This window comes from Drosophila miranda, chromosome XL (genome assembly GCF_003369915.1).
Source record: "Drosophila miranda strain MSH22 chromosome XL, D.miranda_PacBio2.1, whole genome shotgun sequence".
NCBI lineage: Eukaryota > Metazoa > Arthropoda > Insecta > Diptera > Drosophilidae > Drosophila > Drosophila miranda.
In genome coordinates, this window is record NC_046673.1 from 24,493,163 (window position 1) to 24,511,947 (window position 18,785).

Genomic DNA, 18,785 nt, shown 5'->3' on the forward strand with positions numbered 1-18,785 from the left:
AATTGTGAGCTAGCTAGTCGGTGTACGTCCAGCGGGTGTTGGAATGGAATGGCAACACCACACCACACCACACCACACCACAGCTCTCCGACTTCCAGTCTCCCTCCGATGGAATAGATCATCGAATGAGTAATTTGCTCACACTTATAGGAGGATAGAATGATCAATTGATTAATTACAATCTTGATCGCGTATCGCGATCGAGTGTCACGACATTCGATGGAAAGTTGTGTAATTTCTGTTCTGCGTGCATCATCCTTCGCACTCGCTGCCACAAAAAGTTCAAGTTTATGGGGAAATCTTTTTGAATAACACGGAACAGTTTTCTCATGAGCTTTCGTTTTCGTTTATCTTCTCGTTTCAGGCTGTGCAACAATTCATAGATCTCTGCAACAATCTTTGTGCCACAGCAGCAGCCACAGCAGCAGCAGCAGGGACTTTGACAGCATCCACATCCACGTTATCAGCAGCCTCTGCTTCTGTCTCTGCCTCCTCCACAGCCTCCGCCAGCGGCACACAGCCGCCCCTGGCCTTTACAGCGCCACCAACGGAAGCTGCCACAGCAGGAGCGATAGCAGGAGGAGGAGTAGGGCCAGTACCCATCTTCAGGCGACACATTTCACACACCACAGCCGTCAAGTTTTTGTACGCCCGTAAATTCGATATACCACGAGCCGTGTCGCTCTACGAACAGCATGAGCAGATCCGCCAGAAGGAGTATCTCTACAACATCGATCCGGATGTGGAGCCGCTGCGCTCCGAGCTGCAGACTGGAAAATTTACAATCCTCGTAAGAGTACATTCCCTGCATCCTGTGTCCCTGAAACTTATGTTTTATTTCACCAACAGCCCGCCCGGACCTCCAGCGGAGCGGCGATTGCCTTGTTCACCGCCAATCGACACAGTCCGTTGAGCGTGGGCCATACGACGACGCTGCAGGGGATCGTTTATCAACTGGACAGCGCCCTGCAGGACACGGAGACGCAGCGTGCGGGACTGGTGTTTATCTACGACATGAGCGGCTCCAAGTATTCAAACTTTGACTACGACCTCTCACAGAAGATACTCACCCTGCTAAAGGTGAGTCTCAGAAGGAGAAACGGAGTCCCCTGAAACGGAAGCGATTCATGGAATGGAAATGTCAAGGAGCCAAGTCTCTTCTTTTGCAAAACAGAAACTACAGATTGATCCATTGCTTACTTATCTTTAACATTCATATCGGAGATCTATGATTAATCGTGCTGGAAGAGCTCTTCTTTAAGGCTTTCGGTTCCTAGAGATAATATTTATGTGCATACTCGTATTTGGGGGACACTAAAGGGGACAAAAGTCAGTCCTTTTCCTCCCTACCATCAATGTCAGCTTAGGAGACTCTTCCGAAAGCAGTCGGTGGCGTAGTTTGTGCCTCATTTCCGGCGCAAGTCGCAAGTCGAGTCGCGTGTGTCGTCCGTCGTGTGTCGACTCAACTCCGATCTGAGCTTGCCCCAAAAAGTCACGGAGCGTGGAAGTCAGCCCCTGGAAATTATAAATATTAAAACACGATGTCTTCTATTAATATTTCCATATGCTACTGCTGCCACTGCCTCTGCCTCTGCAGCTATTTTGTCGCAGCTTTTGTATCTATGTATTTACCAGTACGTGGTGGGGCATTCATCTGCGTATCTGTGCCACGGGGAGGGCCGGGCCGTGCCTCTGCCTATCAACAAAGTGGTTGGGAAATGTCTTCAAGCTGAAAATTTCTGTTTCGTTTCGTTGGCTTTTCATGTCATGCGGCAAATTTCCTTCATTTACTTGCATTTTGTTGTTGGGGGAGGGGGAGTGGCACGAGAAGGGAGCGAGCAGGAGAGGAGAACGCGACTTGGCTTAGTTGCAGTTCGTTGCCAGTGCTGGGAAGCCACTGTACATAATTATTGCATGCAAATTATTCTGCCTAATCGTCTGCTGCTTAACAGAGCTTTTTTCTGTGGTAGAAGATCACTTCTGCTAGCCAACAGCCAATCGCCAATGCGCCTCTGTGAGCTAACAGCGTGCGCTCTTCTCTTCCTCTGAGCTGTTACCGTGCCGTCTTAACATGGAATGGAACTGCCTTTTCTTCCTGCCACCATTAACAGGGCCATGTTACACGTGTGTTTTTGTATTCTTTCTGTTAGTTAACATAGCAATGTTCTTTGGACTCCCCCTCAATACCTGCCCTTCCGCCAGGGGCTGTAAGCCCAGTGTTCTCCATCGAGTCAGCTCGATAGTCAGCTTTTGGCTCCCATAGAAACAATTTACCCGGAAATCCTTCACCGACCAACACCCACGCACAAGCACACGACTATTTGACAGAAACAGAGAGCGTCACAGCAGCACAGAAGCAGCAGCGCAGCAGCGTCACAGCCGCAGAGCAGCATCAAGTCTCGACCTAGCGGTGCGTGGGCGTTGATGCTTCTCTGGCGGCGTCTCTGCCCACGCAAGAGCTGGGAGATGGCAACAACAAGAACAAAAGCTCAAATTACACTACCCTTAGTCAGGGTAAGACGCAATTTGGATTGGGGACAACACGTAGCCCGTAGCCCGTAGCCCGCAGCCCGCAGCCTGTCTGCCTCCATTTTCCCTGACCCGTGTCTGCCCCCTTCCCGCTTTTCATCCGCTTATTTGCATACAGTGGCGGCAGAAAAAAACAACAACAGGTAGCTGTTATCGCTCTTGTTGCTAGCAGGCCTGCGGATACTCTTCCATGGGGGGCCTTGGGTATCAGGATTATGAAACGGAATTGCCATTGGGAAAACAGTTTATTATGCCTGAAGAAATGTATCTAAAGATACTTCCGTCGGATAATATGGCATGCGAATTAATATAATCCCACCATGGGAATGGCAAGGGTACCTAAAGTGTCGGTCCCTCGGGAGAATGGTCTTTACTTTCGTGTTGTTTTCCATCTCATTGGCTGCTGGCTGGCTGGCGGGTGGGGGGTTGGTCTACTGGTCTGCCCCCCCCGCTAAGCCGAAGCACACTTTCCATGATCTTTGTTTCGTTGTTTTTGTTTTTGTTTACTTTGCAATTGCGTTTTATTTTTCACCGGCCAGTGGTACCGTTGCTGCTGGAGATCATAAACAACATGGGAAGGGGAGTGGAACAGGGGGGGTGGGATGAGAGAGGGCAGACATCGCCGGCCGGCTGAGAGCGGAGGCGGGCTTGCGCCTTCCTTGACCCGAAGGAAGGCCTTCAAAAGGTATGTGGGGGATACACCTTTGTATACATACGCATATAATCTACTCCCATACATATTATATATGTATGTTCCAGATATATTCCACAGTACGAAATCAAAACGCACATAAAATAAAGTTAACAATGAAAATGATTTGCGTGGGTGCTCTCTCATTCATTCATTCGCTCATTCTCATTCTCTCTCTCTTGGTCTCTTTTCTTATTGAAACGCAAATGGAACACAACACAGCTGTGTGAAGGTATATTCAATGATAGGTGAGGCAGAGTCGCCCCGTATGTGTAGCGAGAGAGCGGATTACGTTACCTTCACATGTCACATATGCATGTACCTTTGCTGAAGCGTCGGCGAGTGAGAGCGAGCGGCAGTGTGAGAGAGCATAAACCTTCGGTGTAGGTGTGTGTAGGCGTTCGTTCTCTTTGGCCCGCGTGCGCTGGTGTGTGCTGCTGAGCGAGACACAACGACGGAAGGTAGGCGGGAAAAGATAAATAGCGGCTAATCTCCCTCTCTCTCTCTCTCTCTCTCTCTCTCTCTCTCTCTCTCTCTGTGTGCCAAAGGGCACTGGGACAGGGTGCCTCAGGGTGTCGCGTATGCGCAATATTCCACCATCATCACGCATACGCAACATTTTGCTGCTTGGATGGAAATTAAATCAATGAAAATATCAGATCAGATCAGATGCGATCGTTGAAAGCGTGCATCATACGTACTCTCGCACTCACACACACACACCATACACCATACACCATACACCACACTCGTGTGCGTCATATGCCTACGCTTTTTCACTCTCACTTTTTAGTCAGTCGAAAGGGGAAAGAGGGAGAGGCAGAGGCAGCCAGCGAACAAGTGAGCGTGCCAAAGCTCGCTCTCACTCGCTGCCGCTCTGCTGCTCTTTCCGCCGTGTGGTGTGTGCTTGGCGCTACGTGAATACGTCGCTTGTGGCTATCTTTTGCCTGATTAACTAATTCAGTTGACGTGTTCTAGTCGACGTTTATAGATTGTATCCAAAAGTCCACACTCCACACCAGCAGACCAACAGACAGAAGAAACAGAGAAGAGAATAAAAAGACAGAGGAGATCAACAACAAACGAAGAAGTAGGAGGAGAACAGAAACAGAAACAGAAACAAAAAAGAAGCGGAACATGTACGTGTGTTGAATTATTGTTGTGAAAAGCCTTTTCCAATATGGAAAAACCATTTCCGATACGCGAAACGAAACGCGGAATGCGCGCGTGTGTTAAATATTTCGTACAATAATAAATAGTGCTTTTATTGTTGGATGTTGTGGTGTGGGATGGACGGTGCTTGCACTTGGCCCAAAAAACACTTGGCCCAACCTCGATTGACAGATGGGATATCGACTCTCCTTTTGAGATATTTATAGTACCAACAGAGAGAGCGATAGAGCGATAGAGACAGAGAGAGAGAGAGGCCATTCGTATCATTTCATTCATTCACTCACTCAAAACGGCTTAAATACGATTTGTGTGTTATTTTTACAACGTGCTTTTATTCTTTTTGTTGGCGGTAGCCAGTGCCCCGTTCCTTCCTCGACATTGACTCAAATGTTGAGTATTTATCCCTCTCTCTCTCTCTCTCTCTCTCTATTTCTGTGTGCGTGTGTGTGTGTGTGAAAATGCAAATTCGATCAAGAAACAACGTAATTGTTTGTGCAACCCACCAACCTTTATTATTGAACCGCGGAATCATCAATTACACTTCGAACTTCCGCATTGCAACAGAACATAACTTTCAGCCCCCCGCACCCCTGCACCCACTCAGTGGTCTGGTTCTAAACTCTAAAATCTGATTGGAAATCATTTGAGAGCAGTTTTTGAGAAAATCAAAGCAGACCCTGCAATGATTTTCGTGGTTATGTGGCAACCCTGGTGACTGTGCTTTCACTGCCGCTCCTCGGGGGGCAACGGTAATTCCTGATTTTCTGTTGCTGCTTCAAGTTCGAGTATTTTCGAAAACATATGTTGACTTTTCCATTAAAAATGAAAAGTTCTGGCAATATTTTTTGGCTACTGAGTGGCCATATGGCAACTCCCTGTCTCACGGACAGCGATGGCAACCCTGGCAGCGAGCAACCACCATCCCACCCACTCGGGGCAGGAGCAGCAGCATCAGCGGGGCAGCAGCTGCAGCGACAACCGAGACGCAGAGACACATGCAACCTTGCAGCAGGAACAACGGAACAACCCCCACAGCAGCGCAGTACTCTCTCTTTCTCCGGCAGGCAGCAACCCTGTGCCTCTCTCTCGGACGGCTCGTGCCGTCGGAGAGCGAAAGAGGGCGATGGGGAGGGGGATGGGTCCGTAGAGGGAGAGGGAGAGTGAGAGAGTGGCCGAGGTGGTGGCAGAGAGCGCGTGCGCCGAGAACGAAAAAAAGCAAGCGAAAAAGCGAAAAGCGAAAACGAAACGGAAAAAAAAATAAAGGCAGCCGCCGGAGCAGCAGCAGTCAGACGTAGTTCAGCTTTCCACGAGACGACGCGCGAGACGAAACAATATTCACATCTCGGGTATTCATTCGATATTCAATAACTATTCAAACGCCTCTATTCCCCTATTCGAAACGGGGGACACCCACTCGTGAAATATATTATAAAATAAACCTTCCCCACCACCGCCCCCGCCCCCCTCCGTCCCCACGCAAAGAATTAAAAGACAAAAACATCGTCGAATTTCTTCCAAGTGCAAAAAACGGAACACAGTGACTGCCAAAAGAAAACCCACTCTTTGTCTGTGCGTATGTGTCTGTGTCTCTCCGTGTCTGTGTGAGTGTGTGTGTGTGTGTATCTACAGAAACCAAAATTTTGGTTTTTAGTTTGTTGAATGTTTTGACAGCAGCACAAAAACAAAAGGAAAAAGATACATTGCCCAGAGATCCGTCGCTGGTTGGGTGATAGAGAGAGAAAAGTATCTACAAGTGCAGGCGAACGTCGCGACGTCGTCCACCTGGCGGCCACCAAGAGCACAAAGCCCCGAAAGAAATTCAAGAGAAAATAACTTTAAATTTTGTTTTGTTTTTTCGCCCATCCCCCTCCCCCTCCCGCACCCCGCTCCCCTGCCTTCCGTGTCCTTTCCGGTCGGCGAACAGGAGGATGTGGATGTGGATGTGCAAGTGCAAGTGCATCTCTGCTTGCCTCTCGTTGTGTAATGTGACAGGCAATTGTTGAAACAAAACAACAGCAGCAACAACAACAACAGCAACACGAAACAAAAAACAAAAACAATCAAAAAGAAAAGTTATGTAAAATACAAAAAAATTGTTCAATTGGAAGTGCAGCCAAAAAACAAAAAAAAACCAAAAGGAAATTAGCATTTAATTGTGCGAACCAGCGGCAGCAGACGCCCACGCCCCCCATGCCGCCCCACCATCCCCACCATTCCACCTCCCGCGAAACTGTGTAGCACGATATTACGATACTAAATCTGAATAATTAGACAAGAGACCAAGAGCAGCAGCAACCACTCAAGAAGCAGCCACAACCTAAGCTCCATTCAGCAGGTACTACAAATTGAATTGAATATAAACAAGTACATAGATATACTATACATATGTATAGGAGAGGTACACTCCGATCCAATACTAGACACATATTCGTACGAGTCGCCCCCTCATTACTGCTCTCTCCCCCTCTTCCTCTTGGTTAGTTTTTTTTGTTGGTTTTCAAGGTATTTGTAGACAAACATTTAAATATAATTTGATTTCTTGTTGTTGTCTGTTTGTCGTCTCTGATTTAGTGGGTTTTTTATGATTCATTAGCTTTCGAAATGTATTCAGTGATTCATTGGATTCACTGGATTCGCTTTATTCATGGATTCACTGGATTCACTCAAAGCCCCTATCCGTACGCCCCTCTGCCTTTGGCTACTAATCAATAATTTAGGAGGTGTTGCGCCTGTCAATTAGCCAGGACTTAGGGGGCCAGGCAGGACTCTCCTAATAAGTAGGTCAACTATTTGGAAGACTATTTGAGGCTGTGGCTGTGGCTGCAGTATGCAAATCGTGGCATTCGAAAGGCGGTAGATTCCATGAAGGGATCCACTGGGACTGCCACTAGGAAAGGTAGAATATAGCCGGAAGATTCTTCCCTTCCTTCTTCCAGAGAAGGAATTGGGCTGCAGAAAGGGAATCCAAGAGGAGAGCAGAAAGGAGAGCGACAGACAGAAGACAGGAGAAAGGCGCGAAAAGTAAGAACTACCTGGGTCCTTTTCTCTTCTGTTCTGTTCCTTCCTATTCTGTCGAGAGAGAAGCAAAAGGTAGAAGGATGGGCAGAAGTAGAGCCAATCAAACACAGCTGTTGGTGTGGTTTCACGTCTTTGCCTTTTGTTTCTGTGTTCTTGCTGTTGCTCTCTTCATGATTTATGTCCATAGATGTCCGTAGAGGAGAACTATCGTATCGCATTGTATTGACCTTTTCGCCACAAAAGCTGCAACATGCGGCATTTCATGGTGTCAGGCAGGTGCTGGGGTGCCACTCGATCATCGTAAGAGATCGAAAGGAAGAAAGGAAGCAACCGATAGATATCGGTGAAGGGCACTGCTGTCAGGTGCCAAAAGTTCAGGCAGCAAAGCCTCCAAAAATGAAGTCGTAAATAATATTCGAATACAGAAATGAAGGACACGCATCCCACACTCCGCCACACACATCCCGCATTCAACGTTCCACATTCCACACAGAAATGTGGAAGTCCATAGTGGAAAAGGTGAAATCAATATTTGATGGCTTCGGATCGAGGCTTGGGGCTCTCGCGGGGCTCTCGAGGAGGAGGAGGTCTGGGGATAAGCCATGCTAATTGGAGAGCTCTTTACATCGATTGAGTGACACACGATACACATGATGCCACATGCCTCATGCCAAATTCAACGCCAATGGAAACCTATGCCAAAAAGCTAATCAATTGGAAATCCCTTAGATATTCGCCCCCTACCCCCCACCCCCACTTTGTATCTTTTCGATTTATTGTTTGACACAAATTCGAGAGAATTTCAAGGAAAAACTCTTGAAAATGGCAAGTCCTGCTCCCCCGAGGAGAGGGGGAGAGGGAAAGGACACGCACACGCACACGCACATTAATAAATCAAAAAAATAGCAGCGCAGGTACTACAGCTTCGATAGATTGTATTTATTTATTGTACATATTGTATAAATAAATAAATAAATAAATAATCACACCGAAACTGCAATTCAATCGAATGGACGAACATCCGGCTCGCTCGCACAACATTTGAGCGTGTCTGGGAGAATTCCGAAGGTGGAACACGCTATCTTGTGGCTCTGTGGCTCGCCTCTTCTTCGCTCCACAAACGCTCTCTTCTGGCAGGAGGGCGAGCGAGAGGGGGAGAGCGAAGAGCCAGGTTAAGAGCTCGGAGTTACGTACAAATATTGGAACATTCCGAGCATTCAAATACATACGTACGTTCCTTATACAATCCGACATTTCCATTTCCCTTTTGGAACATCTGATGACTGGATCTGACCAAACAGTTTGTTTTTCTTGCCTCTTCCGCTTTATCCGCCCTCTTCCTTCTTCTTTGCGCCTCTCTTTCTGCGTGTGTTTTGTGCTCAGTGTTCTGTGCGTGCCGCTTTCGCCTTTTTTGGCCAAACGCCGAGCGTCGGGACGGACGGACGGACAGACGGACGGACGCCCGCGACAAATTCGTTTCATGCCCAAAGCCGGCGACAAAGCTTCAAAAAGAAAAGAAAAAAAGCATTACCCATTTTGGTCAATGGCTAATTTTGCATATCTTTTATTTATTTATTTATTGTTTCTATGCCGTGACCCCCGCCCCCCTTCCTCTCTTCTGGGACGTCTCCCAACAATTTTTGTGCGTTTGAATATTTATTTTGTGGGACAAAAGACAACACAAAAACGAAAGCATAAGCAAATACAGTAAATACAGTCTCGCATTGTACTCCTTTCTTTTCCAGGAGAAAAGGGCTTTCGTTTCCTTTTCTTTTTCCCAGGAATCTGTTCTCCTCCTCCCAATTGGTTTGGCATTTCCATTTCTCTCGAAGAACAGGTCGTAGCAGAAAATTCTGAAGCAAGAAAGAGCATCAACAGGCAGAGACGGAAACTACGCAGTCCGTTATTCTTCCAACTCGTATTTGCTGAGAGCGAAAGAGAGTCGTCTCAGTCGAGTGTGGCGCGGTAGAGCGAGAGAGAAATAGAAGGAAGATCGGAAAGGAATTGATGCGAGAGAGAGAGTGGGAATGAATGGGATGATGCAACACGACAGTACAGTGCAGTACAGTGCAGTACAGTGCAGTACAGTGCAGTACAGTACAGTACAGTACAGTATTGCAGAAGATAAAGGACGCTGCTGGTACAGGAGAAAAATCATTGGGGGAGCCCAAAAAGGGCTTTGATTTCCCAGGAATTCTCTTAATTGGCTTGGCATATCCGTTCTCTTGAAGAGCACACAATAATTGCCTTATTTGTGACGCCATCCCCCATCCCCCATCCCCCATCGACCCATCGCCCCCCTCTGTGCAATCATACCGCTCGGAACACACTTCATTTCAAAGATTCAAACGAAATGCAATCGTTATATCGGTTGTAATTGAGATTCCCCCTGCTTTGGCATTAGTTTTTCGTGGAAGAGTTTTTTTTTATGGATGGATTGCTTTTCTCAGGAAAAGCACCTACTCTTTCGTGCAATTTTCATTGGAAAATTAGCGAGATAGAATTATTAAATCCATGGACATGGCACGGGATGGCATGAAATTTTCTTCGAAGTGTTGAAACAATCTTTCTATTTCAATTTCGGTCTCGATAGGATTTCCAGGAAGCACGGCAGCAGCAGATGATTATAGTATCTAGATTCGTTTCGTTTCATGGGAAAACATATATGAGATATTGTATTCGATTGCAGATTGCAGATTGGAGACACACTCCATTCCATATTCTGGGAAACGAAGACCCAATCCCACCCACCCCACCCACTCCATGCTGTGGCTTTGGGTGTGGGTGTGGGAGTGGGTTTTCCCTTGAAACAGAGGCTCCCCTGCTGTTCAGCGGCACCTATTTTTAGCCACAGAGCCTTCCTTCTCTGCCATTTGCATCCTGTCTTCATCCTTATCCGCAGCACCCCCCACACACAACACACATGTCCCCCAAAGGCAAAGCAGAGGATTTGGGGGCGTCTCAGATGAAGGAGAGTCATGCCCGGGCACGTTGCTCGGCCCACTCGAGGGATCCTCTAGGTTCTACGGGGTTGAAATCCGTCCCGGGTTCTCCTTTCAGCAGAGCCCACGCGACATTTCATTCAACTTTTCCGCACACAGGCACACACAGACTTTTGACCCTCAAGGCAACAAGAAACAACAGCAGGCACAGCAGCAACAGCAGCAGTATGTGTGGGTGCCACCTGCCACCTGCCACCTGCCACCTTCGCCCCCGTTCCTGTGATTGCTCGTTCCTGTTGCCATGTGGCCTGGACGTTTGTCAATTAAGTTTCTATATATACACGGAATGCCATATGCCATATGCAACCATGGGATACAACCATGGTGAAAGGGGGAGAAGGGGAGCGGGGTGGAGTCCACGAGTCACCGTCATCATCAGATTCTGATTATTGGGGCATTATTGTGGCCCCCACCGTCCAATTGCGAACGTACTCGAAAATATTCATATTCGTATTCTCGTATCTGTATCTCTGACAGTCAGCCAGTCGTAGTCCTCCCTCGTCCTCGTCTTTGGCCTCGGCCTCGTCCTCAATTCAATTATAATTGAATGTGTGGGATAGCCATAGAGCCATAGAGCCATAGGGATAGCCGTCATAGTGGGCGAAGGGTGGGCTGGATTCGGGGGGAGGATCGGGATGACCCTGAAATGTTGTGAGGCATCGCCTGCATGCGACTGGAATAGACAGCAAGGGAAAGGAAGCAGCAGGAGGGAGCAGGAGCCACCACGAAACTTAAAACGAAAATCCTGTTCAGATTTGTACAGAAAAGGAACACTTTCGCTGCCGCAGGGAGAGTCTTGTGTGCTGTGCTGTGTGTCATCCAATTAGAGAGAGAATCTCCACATTTTCCCCATTCACCCGATACGCTCTCCTCTGCTGCAGCTGCCCGCTCTTGTCGCTTATTGGTTTTTGGTTGCAACATCCGCGGTGCATGGCAGGGGCGGCGTTCAGCTCAATTATGACTCATAATTCGCCGTGCCACTTGAGCAGCAGGCAACTCCATTCAGACATCCGTTTCCTTTCATGTCCAATTCTATGCCATGCCCATGCAATATTTAGTTCTTTGGAAACCTTTTTTGGGGCTCAAGGATGCCGCCTCCTCCTGCATCCCCAGGATTCAGGAACGGAGGATGGGCTGGGCTTGGCTATGCAAATTGGAAAACGAAGAAGCCAAGCAACGAGGGAGGAGTGCAGCAGTAGAAATGAAGGAATGAGCCGAATGAATGTTTGCACTGCAGTAGAATGGCAATGGATGTGGCAATGGATATGACAAGGGAATGGAATGCCCGGAATTCTCCGCCATTGCCTACTTTCAAGCGCCACCTTTAAGGGCAAACAAGTGCCTGCCTGCCTGCCTGCCTGCCTGCCTGCCTGCCTGCCCTCCGGCCCTCAGGCCCTCCCTCTCTTCATGCCACTCACCCACAGGTGGGGGCGAGTCCCAAGTGAAAGTATACAACACATAAAGGAATGCCATGGGTGGGGGGCTGGGGGTGGCATAACAGCCATAAAGAATCGACAAGTAACAAAAGAAACCCCGTAAATGTGTGTGTCCATGTGTGTGTCCATGTGTGTGTGTGTTTGTGCACTCTACCGGTGCATTCGGCTCTGATGGTATCCATCCAGTATTCTAGTATGTTCTATGGTATCCGATATTAATATTTCTGGTATTTTCCCTAGTATTATATTTCCCCCTGCTCATTCTAGTATTTTCTCGAGTATTTTTCCCCCTCGTATTGTATTCCAATTGTAATGAGGACATCTTTTAGTATTTGCTATAGTATTTTTCGATCTGGTATATCCAGGATTTGCTGTATAGTTTCTACTGTTTTCTGGTATCTTTAAAGGATTATTCTGGTATTATTCTAGGGTCTGAGTCTAGTAGGATTTTAGTGAGCACCTAATACCAGGACATCCAGTGTCTTTTTGGGTATTTTTTTTAAATATTATTTCTAGTACTATTACTATTAGTATTTTTCTGGTATCATTTCGGCACTCGTTATTCGTACCCGCACGGTTTGAGATACAGCAATTGAGGAGGGCCTTACCTTCTAATGAATATACCTTTGAATCGGGGGACAAACAATAGAGCCCCCGTGGAAGATTCGTAATAGAAAAATGCTGGCAATTAGAGCTTTAACGGGAATTTATTGAGCCACAGAGGGAGCGCGAGCGAGAGGGCGCGAGGGCCAGTGTTGTAAAATACTTTTTAGCAGAAAAGCTGCAAATGCAGTTGCAAGTGCAACAAACGACCAAACGACCAAACGATGGAGAACTTTAATTAAAATTTTCCATGAACATGAAATGGTTTTCCTTCACGCACTCTCCCTTCTCCCCTCTCCGCTTTCCACCGTTTCCCGGCTTCCCGGCTTGCGTGTTTGCTTTTGTGTGTTTTTTGATTGTGATTTTGCGATTAATTAAAGTGCCCGCAAATGCACCAGCCCCCAGCACCTCCTCCCAGCAGTATTTACACATAGAGGCAGATGCAGGTCATGCAGATGGATAGATATCCCTTCGACACATTACCTTCTCCACAGGATGCAAGCCGGGAAGCTAGGATTCGATCGCAACCCACAGGATCGTTTCTACTTATAACATTTAACATTTTATAACATTTATGCAGGACTCCATCTATGTATCTAAAGGCTTCGTGGCTTGCCTCTAAACTGAAGGCAGGCCGTTTGCCCCTTGTTGATTTTGGCTTTGCCCTGCTTTTCCTCTGCGCTTTGCCCCCGCCACACCCCACACACGCCGCTCTGCAACGATGGGGCACTGGGCCGCTGACCTTAATCTGGCTGTGGCTGTGGCTGTGGCTGTGGCTGCCGCTACCGCTGCACTGTGCACTCTGCACTCAGCCTTTGGGCGGACGGAGAGGGGGATGGCCAATAAACCAAATGATGATGATGACACGGATACACAGAAAAAGCAAACAAACAGACGGAAAGACGTACAGACGGAAGGAGAGATTCTTCTTCCTTTGCAGCCTCGAGAGAAGAGAAGGAAAGGGGTTGGGGTTGGGGCTGGCGCTGGGGCGGAGGCTTCACTGTACTGTGTGTAGTACCTTTAAGTGAAGCCAAGTATCTATTCATTCCCCCCCAACCCCTCTTCTTGGCTTCCATCCGTTGCAATCGAAAAAAAGAAATGCCGCAATGAAATTGGTTCCCAAAAAGTGGGTGAAGGTCTCTCTCTTTCTCTCCTTCCGTTCCTCTCTCTCTTGGTATCTCTGAGTGTCGCATTTTTCTTTTAGTTTCTGCTGCAGTCCACAACTTAATCATTGGGGCATGTGGCACGCAACTCTACCCTTTCTGGCGCTCGCTCTGTCGCTGGCTCTGGCTGCTGTAATATGCGGCTCGTGTCGGTAACCAAATGCAGGGGCTCTGCCACTGATTCTCCGTGCTGTTTGTGTTTACTCTTGCTTGAAGCTCATCTCTGGTTCTAGTTCTGATGGGTTTTCCGTGGAAAAAGCTGCACACACTCCTACTCCTCCCACGTACACGCAACGCACACGCACACGTTGCCGTTGCCGTTGCGCAACACTCGTACACACGCACACGTTGTGCAACACTTGGAAATTCATGCGAAATCCGAAAACAATCGAGGGGATTGAGGATTAGGGCGCAAGTGCATGAAGTTCCATGGAATTTCTCTGTTATATTCATGTAAATATTGCCGCAGTAACAGTTACGGAAGGATTCTCCGAAGGGTTCCCCTCTTGCCATAAATTGGATGGGAGAAGGTCTTCCTACTATCTGTCTGTCGCTTGATTATTATTCTGGTTTAATACGCAACTAAATTCGTGTTTCTGTTTCCCCTTTCGTTTCGTTTGCGCACAGGGTGGCTATCCGGCGCGTCTGAAGAAAGTCCTGATCGTGACGGCGCCGCTGTGGTTCAAGGCCCCCTTCAAGATCCTGCGCCTGTTCGTGCGCGAGAAGCTGCGCGAACGGGTGTTCACTGTATCGGTGCCGCAGTTGGGCCTGCACGTGCCGCGCAAGGCGCTGCCCCTGCATCTGGGCGGCACGCTGGAAATCGATCACGCCACATGGTTGCTGAGTTGCCGCCAATCGATGACGAATCGTGAGGACGAACTGCTTGCCAATATCACAGTGGGCACAGTCACTGGAGTCACCGGAGTCGCTGGAGTCACAGGTGCGGCAGCTGTGGCAGCAACCACCAATGGCAGTAGCAGTGGCAGTGGCACCGGCAGTGGAACTGCTGCTGCTGCTGCAGCTGCAACCATCATAAGCGCCGTCCATCAGCTGGCGGACAACAACACCACCGTGGTGACTGTCAGCAACGGTGAGGCCAGCAACGATGCCACCTCTGGGGGCAGCATAGAGCCCAACGAGAACATCACAATCAATGGCCTGAGTCCCAGTCATCGCGGCAGCGGCAGTGCTGCCACTGGTGGCGGTGGCAGTGCTGCCCCTGGCACATCACCCCTCAAGCTCAACACCAGCGGCGTTCCCTTGGACGGCGGTGGCGTCCCCAAAGCCACCACAGGCTTGGGAGCCCCCACTGCGACAGGACCAGGAGCTGGCACTGTGGCAGGATTGGCGGTACGGGCCACAGGCGGCGGCCCGGGTGCTGAGGCCACCAATGGCGGAGAGTTCTGGTCGGAGAATCCACCCAGCAGCGCCTCGTCGGGCTTCAGCGACGACGACAGTCTGGCCGGCCAGGAGGGCGATCCCAAGCCCATCGAGCAGATTGTGCAGATGGTGATGCAGCGGGGACGCCACGGACTGGTGAAGGAGTATACGGACATTAGGAACAGGACGCCCGACGGCACGTTCCTACATGCGCGGTAAGTGATTCGATCTCCTTGGTTGGATAACTCTCGGTTTCTATCGAATACATTTTCCATTTGCAGAATGCGCGCCAACCTGACCAAAAACCGATACACAGATGTCCTCTGCTTCGATCACAGTCGAGTGGTGCTGGCACAGGAGGACGGCGTCGAGGAGCTGTCCGATTACATAAATGCGAATTTTGTCGATGGCTACAAACAGAAGAATGCATATATTTCAACTCAAGGTGCGGAAAAATCCCCAAAAAGGGACCCCATCCCTAAGGGAAGGGGATGGGAAGGGAAGGGGAAGGAACTGTCCCTCTGTCGAAGAAGTTTTCTATGTTTTCTTTCTATGCGATATTCGATAGGCCACAATAGACAAGGCCTATCTATCGATAGATCTGTCCTCTAGGGGGGACATTCCTGGGGATGAGCTAGAGCTAGAGCTATAGCCTGCATTTCGAACTGTCTCTATAATGATATCTCTGTCTCTCTGTCTGTCGCTCAGGTCCATTACCAAAGACATCCCATGACTTTTGGCGCATGATCTGGGAGCAACATTGTTTAGTTATAGTGATGACAACGCGCGTGATGGAGCGCGGGCGTGTGAAATGCGGCCAGTACTGGGAGCCGACTGAAGATAGTTCCTTAGAGTACGGCGACTTCCATGTGCGAACAATTAGCGTTGAGTGCAACGAGGACTATACGGTTGCCTCGTTGGAATTGAGAAACATAAAGGTGCGTAGCATAAAGGTTGCATGCCACTGCCACTGCCACTGCCACTGCCACAGCATCTATAATCTATCTATAATCTAAAATTGCATTTTCCGCAGACTGACGAAATTCGCAATGTCTCACATTGGCAGTTCACCAGCTGGCCGGATTACGGTGTTCCCAGCTCGGCCATGGCCGTGCTGAACTTTCTCCAGAAGGTGCGCGACAAGCAGGCGGAGCTCGTCGAAGCTTTGGGCGACACCTGGGCGGGACATGCGCGCGGTCCACCAATTGTGGTGCACTGCAGCGCCGGCATCGGGCGTACAGGTGAGTGTCCATCCATGTTCCTCGAGTATCTAAATCTTGATTGAGCTTCTGCTTTCCTGCAGGAACATTCATCACCTTGGACATTTGCATATCGCGTCTAGAGGATGTGGGAACGGCGGATATACGCGGCACCGTTGAGAAGATACGCTCGCAGCGCGCCTACTCCATCCAAATGCCCGATCAGTATGTGTTCTGCCATCTGGCCCTCATCGAGTACGCCTACTCGCGCGGCATGCTCCAGACGGTCGATCTGGCAGGCTTCGATGAGCGCGAACCGGACTCGGAGTAGAGGACGTCGCAGGTCCTCTTCGAGAAGGAGCAACAAATAGCAAATAGAGGGGGAGCAGGAGGAGTATAGATGAGAGGAACTAAGTAAAGAACGGAATGGAGCCGAGCGGAACGGAACGGAACGACGGACAAACACACACACATTGTATACAGATTAATTTTATGCTTATATTCTTCCAAATTCGGAATTGTAATTATTTTGTTCGTTCGTACTTCGATGTTTGTCCTGAAAATATGTGAAAATAGGAGAAAGGATTGCAAGGAAGAGAGAGGAAGAGCGAAAGAGCGGAAGAGGAGTAGAAAGAGTAGAGTAACCAATTTACGTTAATGGACTATAATTTTTTTTTTATTATTATTATTGAAATTATTATTATTATTATGACATACCAATGCTATAGCCGATGTATAGCGAAAACACACACACATTTATAAATATATACATACATTATTTAAATTAAATTTAAACTAAATGAAAATGAAACAACAAATAGCTAAAAATAAAGAAGAAACAATTATAAACTAAACAAAGAAAAAAACAGCAGCATAAGCAAACGAAACAAAAACAAAAACCAAGAAAATGAATCAACAGGAAGGAGAAATGTGAGAAGAGAAAGTTAACTAAACTGTGGATCAGATGCAATGAGACGAAATGAGATGAGTGGAGAGGAGTGGTGTGAAGTGGAGTGGAGGCATGCGAGAGAGTACAACGAAGGGAAGGCAAAGGACGCGAGTAGACCAGCCACCATGCAAAGCAAAACCGTCCGGAGTAAAGGGCAAACGGATAGTCAATGCGGAAATTGAAATTTAAATGGAAATTGAAATCGAATCGGAGAGAAGATAAAAGAGCGTGCTAACAATTTCCTACAATCAACTATGAAGCACCCAAAGGAGCAGCATATAACTTATACACACCTATATAGCATACGGCATATGTACGAGTATGTGCTTAGATCTATGTCCTATACAGCATATACATAGATACGATATATATACGATATACACATATGTATAGAGCAGATTTAAGCATTGTTGTACAATGTTGTCGCAAACCCCAAGACCCAGATGGCGCCAAAAGAAAACAGGAACGCAATCCTCCAATCCTCCTTTTCCCACATACCCCCCTCCAGGTCCCCCAAATAGCTGCTAAATGTGTATTCTTTTTCTAATTTAAAATTAATTATTTTTTACAACAAAACATTTATATAAAAAGAAAATTACAACTTAAATTGTAAATTACAGGCGAGTTTGTAGTGAATTTTACTAAAAAAAAAAAAAAAAACAATTTACCAACTAAAGAAAACACACACAAAATAAGAGAGAAACACGTTTCGCATATGAACAAAAGAGCAGAAAATATAAAGAATTTTGCCCAACTTTCCTACGCTTTTCATATGCCAAGTGGATCCGCAATCCGTGATCCGTGATCTGAATCCGATGAAAGTAAGAGCGGAGACGGATGCGGAACAATATTGAAATAAAGGGAAAAGAAACCAAAAACATATTTTGTATTACTTTTTTAAATAACAAACAAATAAAAAAAACAACCGATGAGGAAAATGGATATCTATATAATAATAATGATATTGATAAAGATAAATGATAATAATGATTAGTTGTTGTGTGGAAAATCTAAGTCGAACGACAGCTTTCTTGAACTAAAAAAATACAAGAATACGAATAGAAATTGAAATTGAAATTGAAATATATATGAATGTGAAATATTGTGTGTAAATGCATTTTCTCTGTGCAAAAAGTATTATTATATAATATTTACATAAGATATAGATACATATACATCTATATACATAAATCGATTGAGAGGACACAGAAAAGATGGAGGCAACTGTTTTTTTTTCTTCCCAATATATGTACTATATGCAGTATTTTTTGGTGCGAATTTAAACAAAATTGCGACTAATCGTACACTTTGTTGGTTGCACTATGCCCCCACACACAAGCACACACCAACACACACGAACACTCTCATTAAAACATTATCATGTATATCATTAGAATTGTAAAAGCTGTGATCAAACCCCGAAAAACGATAGATGGAAATGCGAGCAGAATGAAGCGCAGATAGATACCGAAATTAATACAACAAGAGATTCTCCACATCCACACACACCCACACACACGCAGCCAGATGGACAGACAGAACACAGAATAACATTATACTATATGAAAGCTAATATTATGTATAACGAAATAGTATCTGTATATGTACGTACTTTACTCACCACAGAACAACTTTCAATTCT

At 47.1% G+C, this 18,785-nt stretch overlaps 1 protein-coding gene across 3 annotated transcripts in view; it reads left to right on the forward strand.

Moving 5' to 3' along the window:
* The window catches only part of LOC108158724 (tyrosine-protein phosphatase non-receptor type 9), a 33,079-nt gene extending 15,023 nt beyond the window's left edge, over window positions 1-18,056 (forward strand). For all 3 annotated transcript variants that reach the window (XM_017291297.2, XM_017291275.2, XM_017291286.2), the window contains exons 2-8: window positions 365-790; window positions 850-1,080; window positions 14,243-15,210; window positions 15,277-15,440; window positions 15,704-15,933; window positions 16,029-16,236; window positions 16,299-18,056. In XM_017291297.2, the coding sequence (XP_017146786.1) occupies window positions 365-790; window positions 850-1,080; window positions 14,243-15,210; window positions 15,277-15,440; window positions 15,704-15,933; window positions 16,029-16,236; window positions 16,299-16,525 (2,454 nt within the window). In that variant the 3' untranslated portion in view covers window positions 16,526-18,056. The remainder of the gene's footprint in view (window positions 1-364; window positions 791-849; window positions 1,081-14,242; window positions 15,211-15,276; window positions 15,441-15,703; window positions 15,934-16,028; window positions 16,237-16,298) is intronic.
* Window positions 18,057-18,785: the final 729 nt, after the last annotated feature.